We start from the raw sequence: 14,141 nt of genomic DNA, 5'->3' as shown, positions 1-14,141 counted from the left end.
AGAATAGGACATTAAACTGCACATTTAAAATGAAACCTGTAACTTTAGGATAGTTGGCCACATGAAAAAGACATGCCATGGTGCCATGAATAGATTCAGACTTGAAGTCAGGATGATCTGAGTTCAAAGCTTACACTTATTGGCTTTATGACCCTGAGCAAGTATTTTCTCTCTCATTGCCCCAGGCAAATCTCTAAAATTTAATATAATTTAAATTTTGAGACCTTATTGGTTCACTATAATGAATATATTTTCTAGCTAGATCTTGGAAGTGATAGTCACATAGATGGCATATAGAGACTGTTTTAATGATTGGCATTCTAGGGATAATTTTTGAAAAAGAGTTACTCCTTTCCCCTTCTATGGTTTCTCTCTGAACCACATTCAAGAAACTCTGTATATAATCTACATTTATCTTCTCAGTTCTATTTATCTATCTTTTCCATGTGAACAAAAAAAGGATAGTTTGAGAGATAGAGAAAGAGAACTATCAAAATTTGATAACTGACTGGATGTGGAAGGTGAAAGGGAAAAAAGGAACCTATGGAACTAAGATAGAAATAGTGGAAATACTGTCACTCTCCTTTTCAAAAATTTCTGCTCAATACTGTCTTGCATGCATTGAACAACCATTAAATTGCATTGTGCCTTCACTAAGATAAATGAGGGAGATGAAAGTCACTTTTGAAGAAAAAATTAAGACAAAAGGCATCTATTCGAGATTAGGTGTTAATCTGTCTCACCATTTGTATACTAAAAATATGCATTTATTGAAGAAAAGAATGATTCACACAGGCTGATTAAAAATTATAATACCCATTTGCCTTGTGGCCAGGCTTTATATTCCCAACTACCTATATTGCCCTGCATGTTTGTCAGCTTTCTTTTACCTTGAAAGATGCTTTCCAATCAGTTACTTTTAAACACCTAAAAGCAAACTACCACTGTTAATTACTTTTTGGTGTGACCCAGCAAAACAAAAAAGAAAACACTTTCAATGAATTTATTAAATTGGAATACCTAAAAATAGGTGCAAATAAAAAACTTGTTACACATATAAATAATAAACAATTTGATCTCAAATTGATGTGTCTTTCTGCACTTTATAAAAGTGCTGGTTATAAATTCAAATATTAGAAGTGAAAAGAAAAGTGTTTTCTCTGACAGTAGGCCTCTCTATTGTATTGTGCTATTGTAGTCCTGTATGCCTGCTGTTGCTTTCTTTGATGCTCTACCCTCAATATTTTTACTTGCAAACAGACTTTTGTGAAAGGTGATTTAAAACAGCAGAATAGCATCCACAGCTATAATCAGGATGGTTATTAATGAAATTACTCTATGTTTACTTGTGATCATTATTTTGTCTGGGATTGGCTTGAAAATTTTGACATCACCTTCAGTTCTGTTTGCAAAGATAATATTGTTGATTTGCCATTAGATTTGGAATTACCAAAGTGATTTGCATAGAATAATATTCTGGAATGATTTTAATATTTTATTATGGACCCAATAGCAATGCTTGCTTCATATTTAGGAGTTAATCATTGTCTTGTATAACATTTTCTGCGTTGTGCACTTTTAACAAAGTAATTTTGATAGCTATAGCTAATTCAAACAATCACGATGCAGATTTAACCCTAAAAAATGTATTGTATATATTTTCAGTGAGAGATTTCCTGTCCAGGGCCAAGGAAGATTTCTTGAGGAAATGGGAAAATCCCACCCAGGTAAATTATCTTTAATGTGACCTTAAAATCTTAAAGAAAGTAAAGTCTTGGTGATATCCTGAAATGAAAAAAACAATTTAAAATTTAAACAATTTAAAATTTTTGTTAATACAGCAATGACTTAGGATATGCTTAAGTGCTTAAAGTGAAAAGATACTGAATTAAAGTTTTCAATATGGATCTTGAGACATAGAACAAATATAGGTGCTGTTCTTTACAAATCTTGATGGAAATCTAATTTTACCAGGTTTTTGCTAAGCTATGCACATATTTGTATAAATAATTGATAATTACTATTCTTGAATACCAATAATAAGTACTATTATCTAGAAATGTAAATGCTGTATAATTTTAAAATATAATCATTATTAGTATCTGCCATCATACCAGTTGAATTAAGATATAAAATATTAGAAATTTAAAGTTGAAATATAAATGAAAGCAAATTTTACCAAAAGAACCATCAAGTTAGTGGTGTGATTTTTCTTTTCAGTTAAGAGAAGGAATTACAGAAAGAAACCAGCTAACTGCTCAGTCAAGGCTTCACATCACTCCTAACTCTCAAATTCTGTTATTCTGTGAGGATGTTCTGGTGGGCTTACTGTAATTCTCGGGTGTTGTTTTCAAATTTAAAGGTTCAAAAACTCAGTTTGTCAGTTCACCCGAGGGTAATCAACCTCTAGAGCATCAATTCAAGTTAACCTTATTAACAAAAGGTTGATTTATAAACCTAAATGCCAATTTATAAATTTACAATGGGGGATAGGCTTCTTACCGGCAAATTTGGACCGGTTGCCTAGAGAGGCCCACTCCTCTCTTGGTCGCCAAGTTCCCCCGTGGGTGCCATGGAAAGAGTGCTAGATTAAGGCTTGGGGGCACCTGGATTCATATTTTGTCTTCACCTTTTACTACTTGTGTGACTTTGGACAAGTTAATTTACTTCTCTGGGCCTCAGTTTCCTCATCTATAAAATGAAGAGATTGACATAAATTATCTCTGAGGTCCCTTGCAGCTCCAATTCTATGATTTTATGATGAGCCTAAGAAACAAATTACACAATCAGAAATTTGCCTGTTAAGTAGAGAATTATAGTGAATGGAATGAGATTTTATTAAGGGACATTTCCTATAAACTAAGGTATCTTAATGATCTGAGCTTCTCTACTCCAGAAAAATTTCTTTTAAAAAATAGCTCAGAATTAGAGTTTTGTCTTTTCCCCTGGATAAAGCTCCAGACACTGAAAAATTTACACTATCCAATTCTCTTCTTTTAAATGTCCTTCTCAAGCAAATTAAGAGTTTGTCCCTATAATACATTGTCATGATAAGATGTCAGTTTCAAAATTGTAGTTTATTCTTAGTTATATTTTCATTGGATGCCTTGGCTTTTAGAAAGATGCCCTAAAATATTTGGGATTTAGAAAACCACTAATCTTATCAGCAATACTTTGAAAAAACATTTTCTTTGGATTTGTAACTTCTGAAGATCATTAATAATATATATTTTGTGTTAAATCTTGACAATATCCCTTTTGGGGTGGGAGATCATTTTCCTAACTTTGTCCCCAAGTTAAGGTAGATGAATAACAATAAGTAGCCAGGAATTTCCCTCTAAGTTATATGATATAGATTGAACTGGGCAATTAGAGCAGCTGAGAGGAGAGACAGGAACCCTGTCTTTGTTGCCATTATACAATGACTGAGTAGAACTATGATGGAGACAGAAATGAGGGACAGACTTAGTGCTGCAATTCTGCTACTGCCAGCAGAATTTGGTTGTGATCTAGTAAAAAGAAACCAGTTGGCTCTCCCTTCTAACCTGTACCACTATCATATAAGAAAGAGTTCTGCTGGGATAGATGGTTTTTTCAGACATCCACAATAGCTGACCAGGCACTAGGGGAATGCACAACCCCAATACCCTGTAATTCAGTTTTCCCATATTAAACATAAAGAATGCTTTCATAAACTCATAGCATTCTAGAGCTGTGGTTGTGGTTAGATCTAATATAGCATCTTGTTTTAAAGATGAAGAAACTGATTCCAAGTCTGTGCTCTTTTATGCACCCTATTCTTTTCTGGAATCCTGTCAAACCTTACACTTTGATGCTTTGGTGGATGCTTGACCCCATCAATTTGAGCACTCCCTCCAGGGGTGCATATAAGAAATGTCCACAACTTCTCATCCTGTGCAATCCTTGTCTATTTCCTTCCATAAATCCTCCATAGAGGAGTGGAATGGGCTGCCTCAAGAGGTGGTGGGGGCTACTTTCTTGGAGTTCTGCAAGCAGAGGCTGGACGAGCACTTTTCGGGTATGTCAGAGTGGGGATTCCTTTCATGTATGGGTTGGACTAGATGGCCACCGAGGTCCCTTCCAACCCTTCAATTCCGTGATTCAATGATTCTGTGAGTCTACACAATGCCCTGAGTTCTTTCTTTGGTTATTTTAATATTCCATGGATACCAGTATAAGCCTTGGGTTTTGGAGCTATTATACCCCATTCATGAACAATTCTCCATGCATACATGTCTCTGATGATGTTTTTTTGGCTTTCTCATTTGAGCAAACATTAGTAATATGCTGCAGCCTACTTGCCCTTACCATGTGTCTTTCCATTACCCCTTCAGGTCATGTGCAATTTTTGGTTTTTTGTTTGTTTTCCTTTTCTAAGATCACAATCTTGTAGCCATATAGTATGACAGGATAAAGTTATTAAAGAGATGAACCTTTGTGTCAGGGAGCAGTTTAAGATCATTGAAGGTGTTATTCAGTTTCCCAATGGTGATCCAGCCTGCTCTCCTGCTATGTAATTCTGGGTCCAACTCATTGTCCATCTGAGTTCCTATCCAAGATCAAAGAATTGCAGAGCTGGAAGGGACCTCAGAGATCCTCAAGTGGAGCCCATGTATGAATAAGAAACCCCTCTACAGCATTCTGGATAGTGGTCATTCAACCTTTGTTTAAAGACCTCCCACGGCAGCCTGTCTCACTTTTGTATATTTCTACTTGCTAGAGTTTTTTTTCTTATCATAAGTCTTAATTTTGCTCTTCGCGATTTCCACCCACATTTCCCTTAGTTTTCTCCTCGCGGGCCAACCAGAAAAAGTCTTAGCTCCTCTTCTGCGTGACACCCCATCATTTGTAAATTCCACGTGCCTTGAATTTGTTAGGCACTTATGTGTTTGTTGAATTGATTTGTTAATCAACTCCACACTTTTACATATAGAACACTGCTGAACTATCTGACTTTGAGAGAAAGAAAACCCTTGGAACTGGATCATTTGGACGAGTTATGCTTGTGAAACACAAGGCTACTGAGCAGTATTATGCCATGAAAATCCTTGATAAGCAGAAGGTTGGTGCATTCTGTCATGAGTTATCCGTAGTGTAAACTTGGGTTTTGAAAGCTAAGATTCTAAATGTATCTTCATATATAATTTAGTGTTGATTTCAAATTTCTTGACATTATTTAAATGAAAATTGTTGATGGTTTGAATATTTGTGAAAACAATTATTTTAATGATTCCATTTAAATATGCTTTTGTTTTCCTTTTTTAACACAAATTTTGAATTTAGCATGGGTTGTCCAACATTAATATCACCACCACATTAAACCTCATTGAGACTTGTAGAACATAGCACATCTAAAATGCTTAAAAAATTATTTGTATGATGAAATTGATCAAATACCCACACACCTCATGTGCCTAACTAATAGGAAAACCCCAGAAATAGAGTCCATGTTTCTTCCAAGTTAAAGAGAAGCAACTGAGGAAGAAGAAAATCTTTGCTCTTATCTATAAAATGTAATGCCTAAAAAAAAAATTTAGGGAAAGAGGTGTGAAATGAGGGCTCCTTGTCTTAAGAGCATTGTGCCTCAATGGAACCCTCCTGCCCCAACAACCCAAAGTTACTGGTCTATCTAGGCAATCAAGGCCTATTACTTTGGAAGTTGAGATCATTCTAAGAGTATAATCATTTAGTCATCACTTTAAACATTTCATGAACATCGACTTTGTGGTGCCAAGGCATCCCAGAAATGACTGACATCATTTTAGGTAAGACCTTGAGATGAGTATTTTGGTTCTTAGAGCTCAACAAACCATGTCAGAGAGGTATTGCTGCATATTTTGGTATTGCTTCCCCCACCCCAGTTTGATCAGAATGTTGCTTATGCCATTTCCTGCTTAACAGTACTGGTTTAAAAATTGCAAAGTTCTTTTATTACATGAAAGCTTTCAAACTGGTTGTATGTATGGTTTTCTCTACCAAAACAGCCATTTAAAAAAATGTTTGGATAAATGTATCAGTGATGTTAAAATATATAGCTTAGAAGTCAATCATATATATATGTTTACATATATGTTTATATATATATATATATAAATATAAATACTTCAGTTTGCATATAGTTCTGTGATTACATCTTTGTGGGTACTCTGATGGTCCAGTTTGGAAACCATCCATGCCTTCTCATTCTGTCTAATTTGTCTATTTCCTTCCAAATTCCTAGACAGAGGGTCTGCTTCATGTTACTTGGTTGCTAATGAATCTGATAAGGTTTGCTTTTGCTATCTCTTTGATCTTTTATGATACTATTAAGTATTTTTTCCTAATTGGTGCTTTCTCCACTTTTAGATATCTTGAGACTCAATTACTTAAAATCCACAAAATTGTCCACCCCCAGAATACATCTGTTTTAGGTGTTTTCTGAAGTTGTTTGACCTCCCTATTATGTAAATCATGTTCTAGAGGTTAAACTTTCATAAGAAATAGTGAAAATTTCCATCCTAGCTCCAACATTGAGTAATTTACAACTTGATGAACTTGGCCAGGTTGGAGTGATTTTAGTTGTATGATACATTGTCCCATTTTTATTCTTTCTTCAGTTTGATATTGTCCTGATATTTGTGACAAGTCAGTTGTCATACTGTACTTCTGACATCTGATTCAGAAATGACCCTTATATCAGCAACTATTTTTTCTTATATGTTATTATATAGTTAATGTTATTATCTAGGACTTCCCAACTCTCTTCATGAAGAATTACATAGGCATGAGACTTCTAAACACTCTTCAAATCCTTAGCATTTTTTATTTCTTGATTTAAATTGTATTTTAATATAATTTTACCTCTTTCCCATATATCCAGTTTTACTCCTCAATGACTATCCTAGATCATTTTGATGTAGATCATTACCAAAAGGTTGACCACCTAATTATATATAATTATGGTTCATGAGATCATACAATAAGGCATGAAGAGATTGTAGTCTATATTAATAGAGTAAATACCTTCAAAGGAGGAATCACAGATCTTTTTGAAATATACTCTGTTTAAGAAGGCAGGGAAATATATAAAACATTTGAAAAAAATTCCCATTTAAAATGGCCAAAGTCTTTAAATATTTGGGGACATAAAGTAAAGGTAACATTTGAATAGTATGGAAAATTCAATTATGTATTGACTCTCTTTTTTCAATGATGTTCTATAAATGAATAGGTATTGTCTTATTGTTCTCTGGCAAAAACTAGAATAGAATAATAGGATGTTAGACCTAAAAGATACTTTATAGCTCATCTTTAAGTCCAACTGTATTATATTTACAAATAAGAATTTGAAGCTAAGAGATGCTAATTGGTCTTTCAATAGCAAAGCTAGGACTAAATCTAGGTCTCCAAAATTCTTTTTCATTTTATTATACTATAACTATTCAAGGAGCTCTTATGGGTGGGAATATTCTCACCACTCATGAAGAACCTCTTCTCCAGAAACCTAGAAGACTTAAGACAGTGTTTGAGTTACTACTTTTTTTTTCTGAATGGGTTGGGGGAAGGGGTCCAGGCTCATGATTTTATAAGTATGGGGAACTTCTGAAGTGGAAACCCCCTCCAAAGATGCAGATTGGCAATTCACCTACAGACTATACTCAAAGAAAGTTGCTTGGGACACTGAGAGGTAAGTGACTTGCCCATGATTATCTAGCTAGTATATGTCAGAAAGAGAATTTGAACTCTGGTGCTTCACAATAGTTCAAACGAATCACCTGAAGTCAAGAACTTTGATACGGAGACATGGTGTTAACTGTTGCAAAAATTTATAAAAAGAGTATCAATCTGCTCATAATTGTATGATTGGTTGGTGAAATTTGATGAATTTTTATCTAGATCCATTTGTTAGTGTCATAGAATCTCAGAGTTGAAAGGGAACTCATCAACCTTAGTTCTGCCTTCAACATTCCCTAAAAGTGGACTTGGAGCCTGCATTTAAAGACCTCAATGGCAGGAAAGTCACTGCCTAATAAGGGAGGCCATTCCACTTTTTGAAAGCTATAATTTTTAGGAAGTTTTTCTTCATACAGAATCAAAATCTTGTTCCCTGTAAATTGAACCCCTTGTAGTCCTTCTTCTGCCCTCCAGGGCTCATTAAGACAGATCAAATCTCTTGTACATATGACTACACTTCAAGTGTCTGAACAAAGCATCACATTTCTTCTCTTAGACTTCTCTTCCATAGACTTCCATCTCTATTGAATACTCATGAAAAGAAGCAAAGTTCTTTCAGATCCTTAGTTTTATTCATTTTTTTTATCTTGATGACCACTGAGGTCCCTTCCAACCCTCAAATTCTATGAGTTGATGAGTCTCCAAAATGATACTTGAAACCAGAAGAAGGAACCTTAAAGTTAAAATGACTAAACTGATGTTTTAAGAAAAGATGTTAGTTGTGGATCCTGAGAGGGCACTCTCTTTCAGCTCAGCTGATGAGGAATATAATTTATACCATTCTCAAGACCCTCATTTAGAAAATATTCTGTATCATATTGTATAGATTTAGTACAGAACAATACTAAAATAGTAATTTATTGTAATAAAAGATTCAAGAATGATGCAGCTATGATTTCCTTTAGTCCTAATTGTTAATCTAGATGTAGATTTATGTCTTGTCTGGCAAAATTCCAAATTGACTGAGATGACTATTTTGTGATATTACTACCTTTCCCTTTTGGAAATATTTATAGTAGTTCATTAGCAAAGATCATTCAAAACATTTGAACTGATTTCTTTTGAAATGTCACTGGATTTGGTTTTTTTTTAAAATGTTAGTTTGCATTAGGCAAATAACTGAAAATTGGGGGATCATAGAATCATTTTCCTAACTATTCTACTAGATTACTGAATAGGTATGCATTACTTTATATAGTAGATTGTTTTTTCTAAAAAATTATATAAATAGAATTATGTTTTCAATAAAGCTGGGAGCTTAATACATAAAGGATTGATTCCCCTGGTGAATCTTTTTTGTAAAACAGCTAGCAAGCTCCCTTTAAATTGATCCGTTTTAAAAATCTAGCCCTTCATATATTTGACTTTGTTGTCTTAGGAGAGGGGGTAATCTTAGATTGCCTCAGGAGGGAAAGAATATAACAAATGCCAGCCTGTTTGTGTCCAAAGGACAAAGCTGGGTGTTTGTTTTTGAATTCGATCTGTGATTTCATCCAGGCAGGGAACTCTTGGTTAGGCAATTCCAATGCAGATCAGTATTCTGAAACTTAGAGTTGCCTGGAGGCCTCTAGAAGTAAGTGACTTCCCTTAGGTCAGTCAGTCAGTCAAAATTAGAAATATAATCCAAGTCTTCCTGATTCTAAGATGAGGGTCCTCTATCTACTAGGCTGAAGCTATGGGTTGAATTTAAGTATTATTTTAAATTTGTAGACTTTTACACTGAAGGATCTTCCTTAAATATTCAGCTTAGATATATCTGTCTTTGTGGTCCAAGACAGAAAGTATATTTTATAAAAAGATGCTTAAATGAAAGAATTACTTTTTGAATACTCCTCTCTTTAGTTCAACAAACTATTCCCCTTAGATACTTAGAGTAAACAGCATTTCTGTAGTTTTCTTAGCCAAACAATCAGGGTGGGACTTTGCTTTAGCTGTATTTGGCAGAATTCCAGTAATCATCTGGAAAAAAAAAAAAAGAATCTGAGTGACTTCAAGTCCAGTAGCCCAGGAGAAAGTAAAGCTCTAGTACCACAGTCTTATGAATTTTGTCTAGATTGACCTTACTCATGGACAGTCTGCAGTGTGCAGGCCATTGTCAAATGTGATACCTCTTCCTAGTGAGGAGTTGAACCTGGCTTTTGAAAGATAATGCCAGCAAAATCACAAACTCTGCCAGATTGACTTATTAATCAGGAACTATTCTTAGCTAATATCCAGCCCCAGTCCCTTTCTGACTGGATATGTAGCCTAGGGGCAAGTGATAAGTTCTCAATATTCTGTAGGCAACTCTAAACAGGCAGAGAAATTTCCTCCCTGGGAGTTCCTTATTGTGATAAAATCACAGGTCTAGACCCCCAGAGTAGTTCTGTCCAGCTCCTCTGATGTCCGTTGGTAAAGATTGTGAATGAAAGTGATTTGCTGTGCCTCTTGTTTGGATTCACTGTGTGAGGTACCTTTGCATTCTGGTTTGGTTTTTGCTTCCTGGGCAGAAAGAGAAGACTCTGGTAGAGAATACTTGCACTAGTCAAGGCAAAAGTCCTCCACAAACACAGCAGGAAAAAGTAAGTTAGTTCATTCAAATTTTATTTAAGAATTAAGCTAGAGTATGTTCTTATGAATGTGCCATTTGAGAAGCTTGGAACCCTTACCTTTATATATTTGCTTAATAAATTTATATTTAACCTGAACTTTCCTGGCCAAGAAATGATGTCATTCAAAGTAGAATTCTAAAACACTAATAAGTTTTCTGTGTGTGTGTGTGTGTGTGTGTGTGTGCATGCCTATGTGTTTTTTGAGAGGGAGGGGGGAAAGAGGGAGGGAAAGAGGGAGGAAGGGAAGCAGACAGAAAGAGGTTTTTCTGAAGTAGACCATGCCCAAGCATATGTGCTGTTTGACTCTACAGTTTCCATATATCAAATCATACTGAACTAAATTATGCCTTTATAATTTAAGAAATTCCCCAGCATGTGCCCAATAAATTGCCTATGGTTGTTTTGAAGATAATTTCTTTTCCTTATTTGGGGGAGGTTTTTTGTTATTGGGTTGTATTTTTTTAATTGTTTGCTTGCTTTTGTTTTGGGGGTTTTTGTTTGTTGTTTTTGTTTTTATTTCAGGGACTAGGGTCTGGTGCTGTGCAAAGGGAGCTGGATTTGGAGGCAGAGGACTTGAGTTCATACCCCAGCTCTGCCACATAATGCCTATGTAACTATGGGCAAGTTACTTAAGTCACATTGGGTCTAAGTTTCCTCATCTGTACCGTAAAGAGATTGGACTAGATGATCTCTAAGGTCCCTTCCAGCTCTAAATCTGTGATCCTATATCCTAATTCTTAAGGGGGACTCTAGAATCAATGAATGAATGGAAAAGCATTTATTAAGTACTTACTATATCCTAAGTATTGCACTAAATGCTGAGAATACAAATGGACAAAGCAAGATAGTCTTTCCAGGAGTTCAGGTTCTAAATGGGGGGGAGAGCAAATAGAAGATGGGTCAGCTGCAGAGGATAACAAAATTCAGGGTTTGGAAGGGAAAATTAGTGGGTCAAATAACAGAGACCTTAGTCTGAAGGGCAGAGAATCTGGCCAGATGGTAAGATCCAGACAACCTTAGATTTTAGTTGTTGCAGTTGATAAAGACACAAAGTTAGAGGTAATTTTTTGTTTGTTTGCTTATTTTGCTGTCATAATGTAAACTGATTAAATTCTGGTCTGATTTATCACAAAATATATTCTCTGTAAAGGATTGTTCCATAAAATAAGATTCACAGAGCAGGTGGTCATTTTCACAAAAGGGAAAATGTATAATTTTATAATTTTTATAATTATGTATATATATATATATAATTCTAATCACCCTAAGTACATGTTTGAGAATCATAAATATTAAAATTAAAATGTACTAACCAATTCGATTTCATTACTTGGAGATGTTTAGCATGGAGAAGAAGATTGGAGGGAAGGGACGGTAGAGTACAATCTGTTTTCAGATATTTAAAGAAATGTCATGTGGAAAAGAGATTAAATTTCTTTTGGTTGGCCAGAGACCAGAACTAGAATAAATGGTAGGAAGATTCAGAGAGTTAGAACTAGGCTTGATATAAGGGAAAACTTTCAAAGATTAATTACCTCAAAATGGGAATGGGTTTCTTCACTAATTTTCTTTTCTAATGCAGACTATAGGGGATTGGTGGAGAGGGATAGATGGTTAGAAAATGTAGATTCAGCTAAAGTGCAGGAGTCTATACATGATCAGTGACTGCTTATCATTGCTGCCAAATTGGCTTATCTCTACAGGAGGATACGTAGAGCTAAAAGACCAGATAGTCTTTCAGAGCTTGATTCAAATATGCCAACCTATGTCTTTGCTCTATCAAATCAGGGCTCACTCCATGGACTCTAACCTTGAATGCTAACTGCAGGGCTATCAATCTCTGAGACATTCACTCCATTTTTTCTTTGTTGTTGCAATAACTACCCTTATGTGGCCACTTCTTTAAACTCCTCCATGCAAAATTATCTCCTCAATTTCCTCATCTTTGAAATGAAGGGGTTGGAATAGAATCTAGTTACTGAACAGTTTCTAAGGACTTTGCCAGATATAATACCTTATAGCATTTTTCTGGCTCTCTTTTGCTCTTATCACATTCCAGGATATATTGTACTTATCTGTACATAGATATTACCTTTCTTGGTGATTGTAAGCTACTTGGAGGCAAGGGCTGTTGTCATTTTCATCTTTGTATTCTGAGGACTTGGTTTGGTGCCTTGCTAATAGCAGGTGCCTAGTAACTGTTTATTGAATTGATGGAGTCTTCATCTATTTACCCCACTGTTAAAATTGCCAGTGTGGTCAGTGAGTAAGGCATATAATTGTGGCCTGTCTAAGTCTCCCTCTCCTCCCCAAATCCCATGTACTCTGGTTGTGTTTGGTATCTTCTCAGAGTATGGGGTTAAGGATGGTAGAGGGAGTCAATACCTCCAGGAGGGCAAGTCTATGATGACACAACCATTCAGATGTCCAGGATCCATATCTGATACGTGGAGTGTTCTGAGATTCTGCCCATTCTCCCTGGAATGTGTTTGAAAGCCACAAACGTAATATTAAAAAATACATCAAACCATTGATTCAACAAACATGTTCAGCCCTGTTGTAGAAAGAGCACTGTGTAAGACCCTGGTGTGCAAAGTTAATAGATAAGACTGTGTCCATGCCTTCTTTAGTCTTGCTATCTTGTTAAGATGTAACTCATGAACTTAGATAATTATAACTCAAAATATGACTTGATAAGTGCATTAGAGATGTACAAAAACAAGTGCTATGCTCATAACACAGGGCATCTAGGAAGACTTAAGATTTTTTTTTCCCTAGTACTCTAGGAGATTAGGGTTAGAAGAAATGTTAAAGATCATCTAGTCCAAATCTGAATCTAGAGCTTAGTTTAGGAAATGTATAATAAATATATTAAAATTTGAATTTTATTGATAGAACAAATAAAACATACCATTTTACATGGCAAATTCAAAGATTTATTCTAAGTGAAATAGTTTGTTCTGTTCCTATTATATGTAACATTAGCTATCGGTGCTTTGAAAGATTTTTCTTTTTTTACCATTTCTCTCCCTTTAGAAACAAATCACTTAAATTTTAAAATGCTTTACACTCAAGGTCAGTATTAAGTAGCTCTTTTTACAGAATTCAGAGAGAGGTCACATAGCAAGTCAGTGACAGACTTGTGATTCCTTGTTATTCCTCTTTGGTTTCCAAATTAATTATGCCCTTGACTGAATTGTACCATCATCCTTTGCTAAGGAAACATATATATATACATATATTTTTTTTTTTAATGTCTCAAGAAAAGCACTCTATTCCTACCACATCTTCCTATAATAACTAGAGGGCTGAATATAATTGTTCAACAGATTTTTTAAAATATTATTGACATAGGAACAGTAAACAATTCAAAATAGTTATTAATCAAGGCTTACCAAAGAACTAAAAATTAGAGGAACTCAACAAGTTGCTGGTTCAACGATAACCCTATTTGTGGCTCTTTGAGGAAATATTAGATCAACTTAAAATTTTTCATTTTTTTATTTTTTAATTTTTTAAAACTTTAAAAAACCATTTTCTTTATAGCTAACCTCAATCCTCTTGAAGATAAATTTTGGTTCTTCTGGATCAATAATATTACAAAGATTTCTTTGTAATCTAACCATTCATACTACTAAATACTATTGTTAAATTACTGCTTCAGCTTTCTCTTTCTGAGCCCATACAATTCCAATTCCTTTCATATATTTCCACATAGATTGGATGGATAATCTTTTCCCATACTCTAATTGCCTGAAACCTTTGCTACAGCCTCTACCAAAGTGGAGCCCAGAAATGAGTACAATTTGGAAATTG

General features: G+C 34.9%; 1 protein-coding gene across 4 annotated transcripts in view; it reads left to right on the top strand.

Annotated features, from left to right (window-relative positions):
• PRKACB (protein kinase cAMP-activated catalytic subunit beta) overlaps nucleotides 1–14,141 on the top strand; it is a 51,462-nt gene that overhangs the window by 20,573 nt on the left and 16,748 nt on the right. For 2 of the 4 annotated variants that reach the window (XM_056815421.1, XM_007480616.3), the window contains 3 exons: nucleotides 1,666–1,727; nucleotides 4,955–5,083; nucleotides 10,224–10,295. In XM_056815421.1, the coding sequence (XP_056671399.1) occupies nucleotides 1,666–1,727; nucleotides 4,955–5,083; nucleotides 10,224–10,295 (263 nt within the window). The remainder of the gene's footprint in view (nucleotides 1–1,665; nucleotides 1,728–4,954; nucleotides 5,084–10,223; nucleotides 10,296–14,141) is intronic. The other 2 variants (XM_056815422.1, XM_001362476.4) reach the window with 1 other exon arrangement.

This window comes from Monodelphis domestica, chromosome 2 (genome assembly GCF_027887165.1).
Source record: "Monodelphis domestica isolate mMonDom1 chromosome 2, mMonDom1.pri, whole genome shotgun sequence".
In the NCBI taxonomy this organism is placed as follows: Eukaryota; Metazoa; Chordata; class Mammalia; order Didelphimorphia; family Didelphidae; genus Monodelphis; species Monodelphis domestica.
This window is presented reverse-complemented; position numbering and strand designations above follow the sequence as displayed.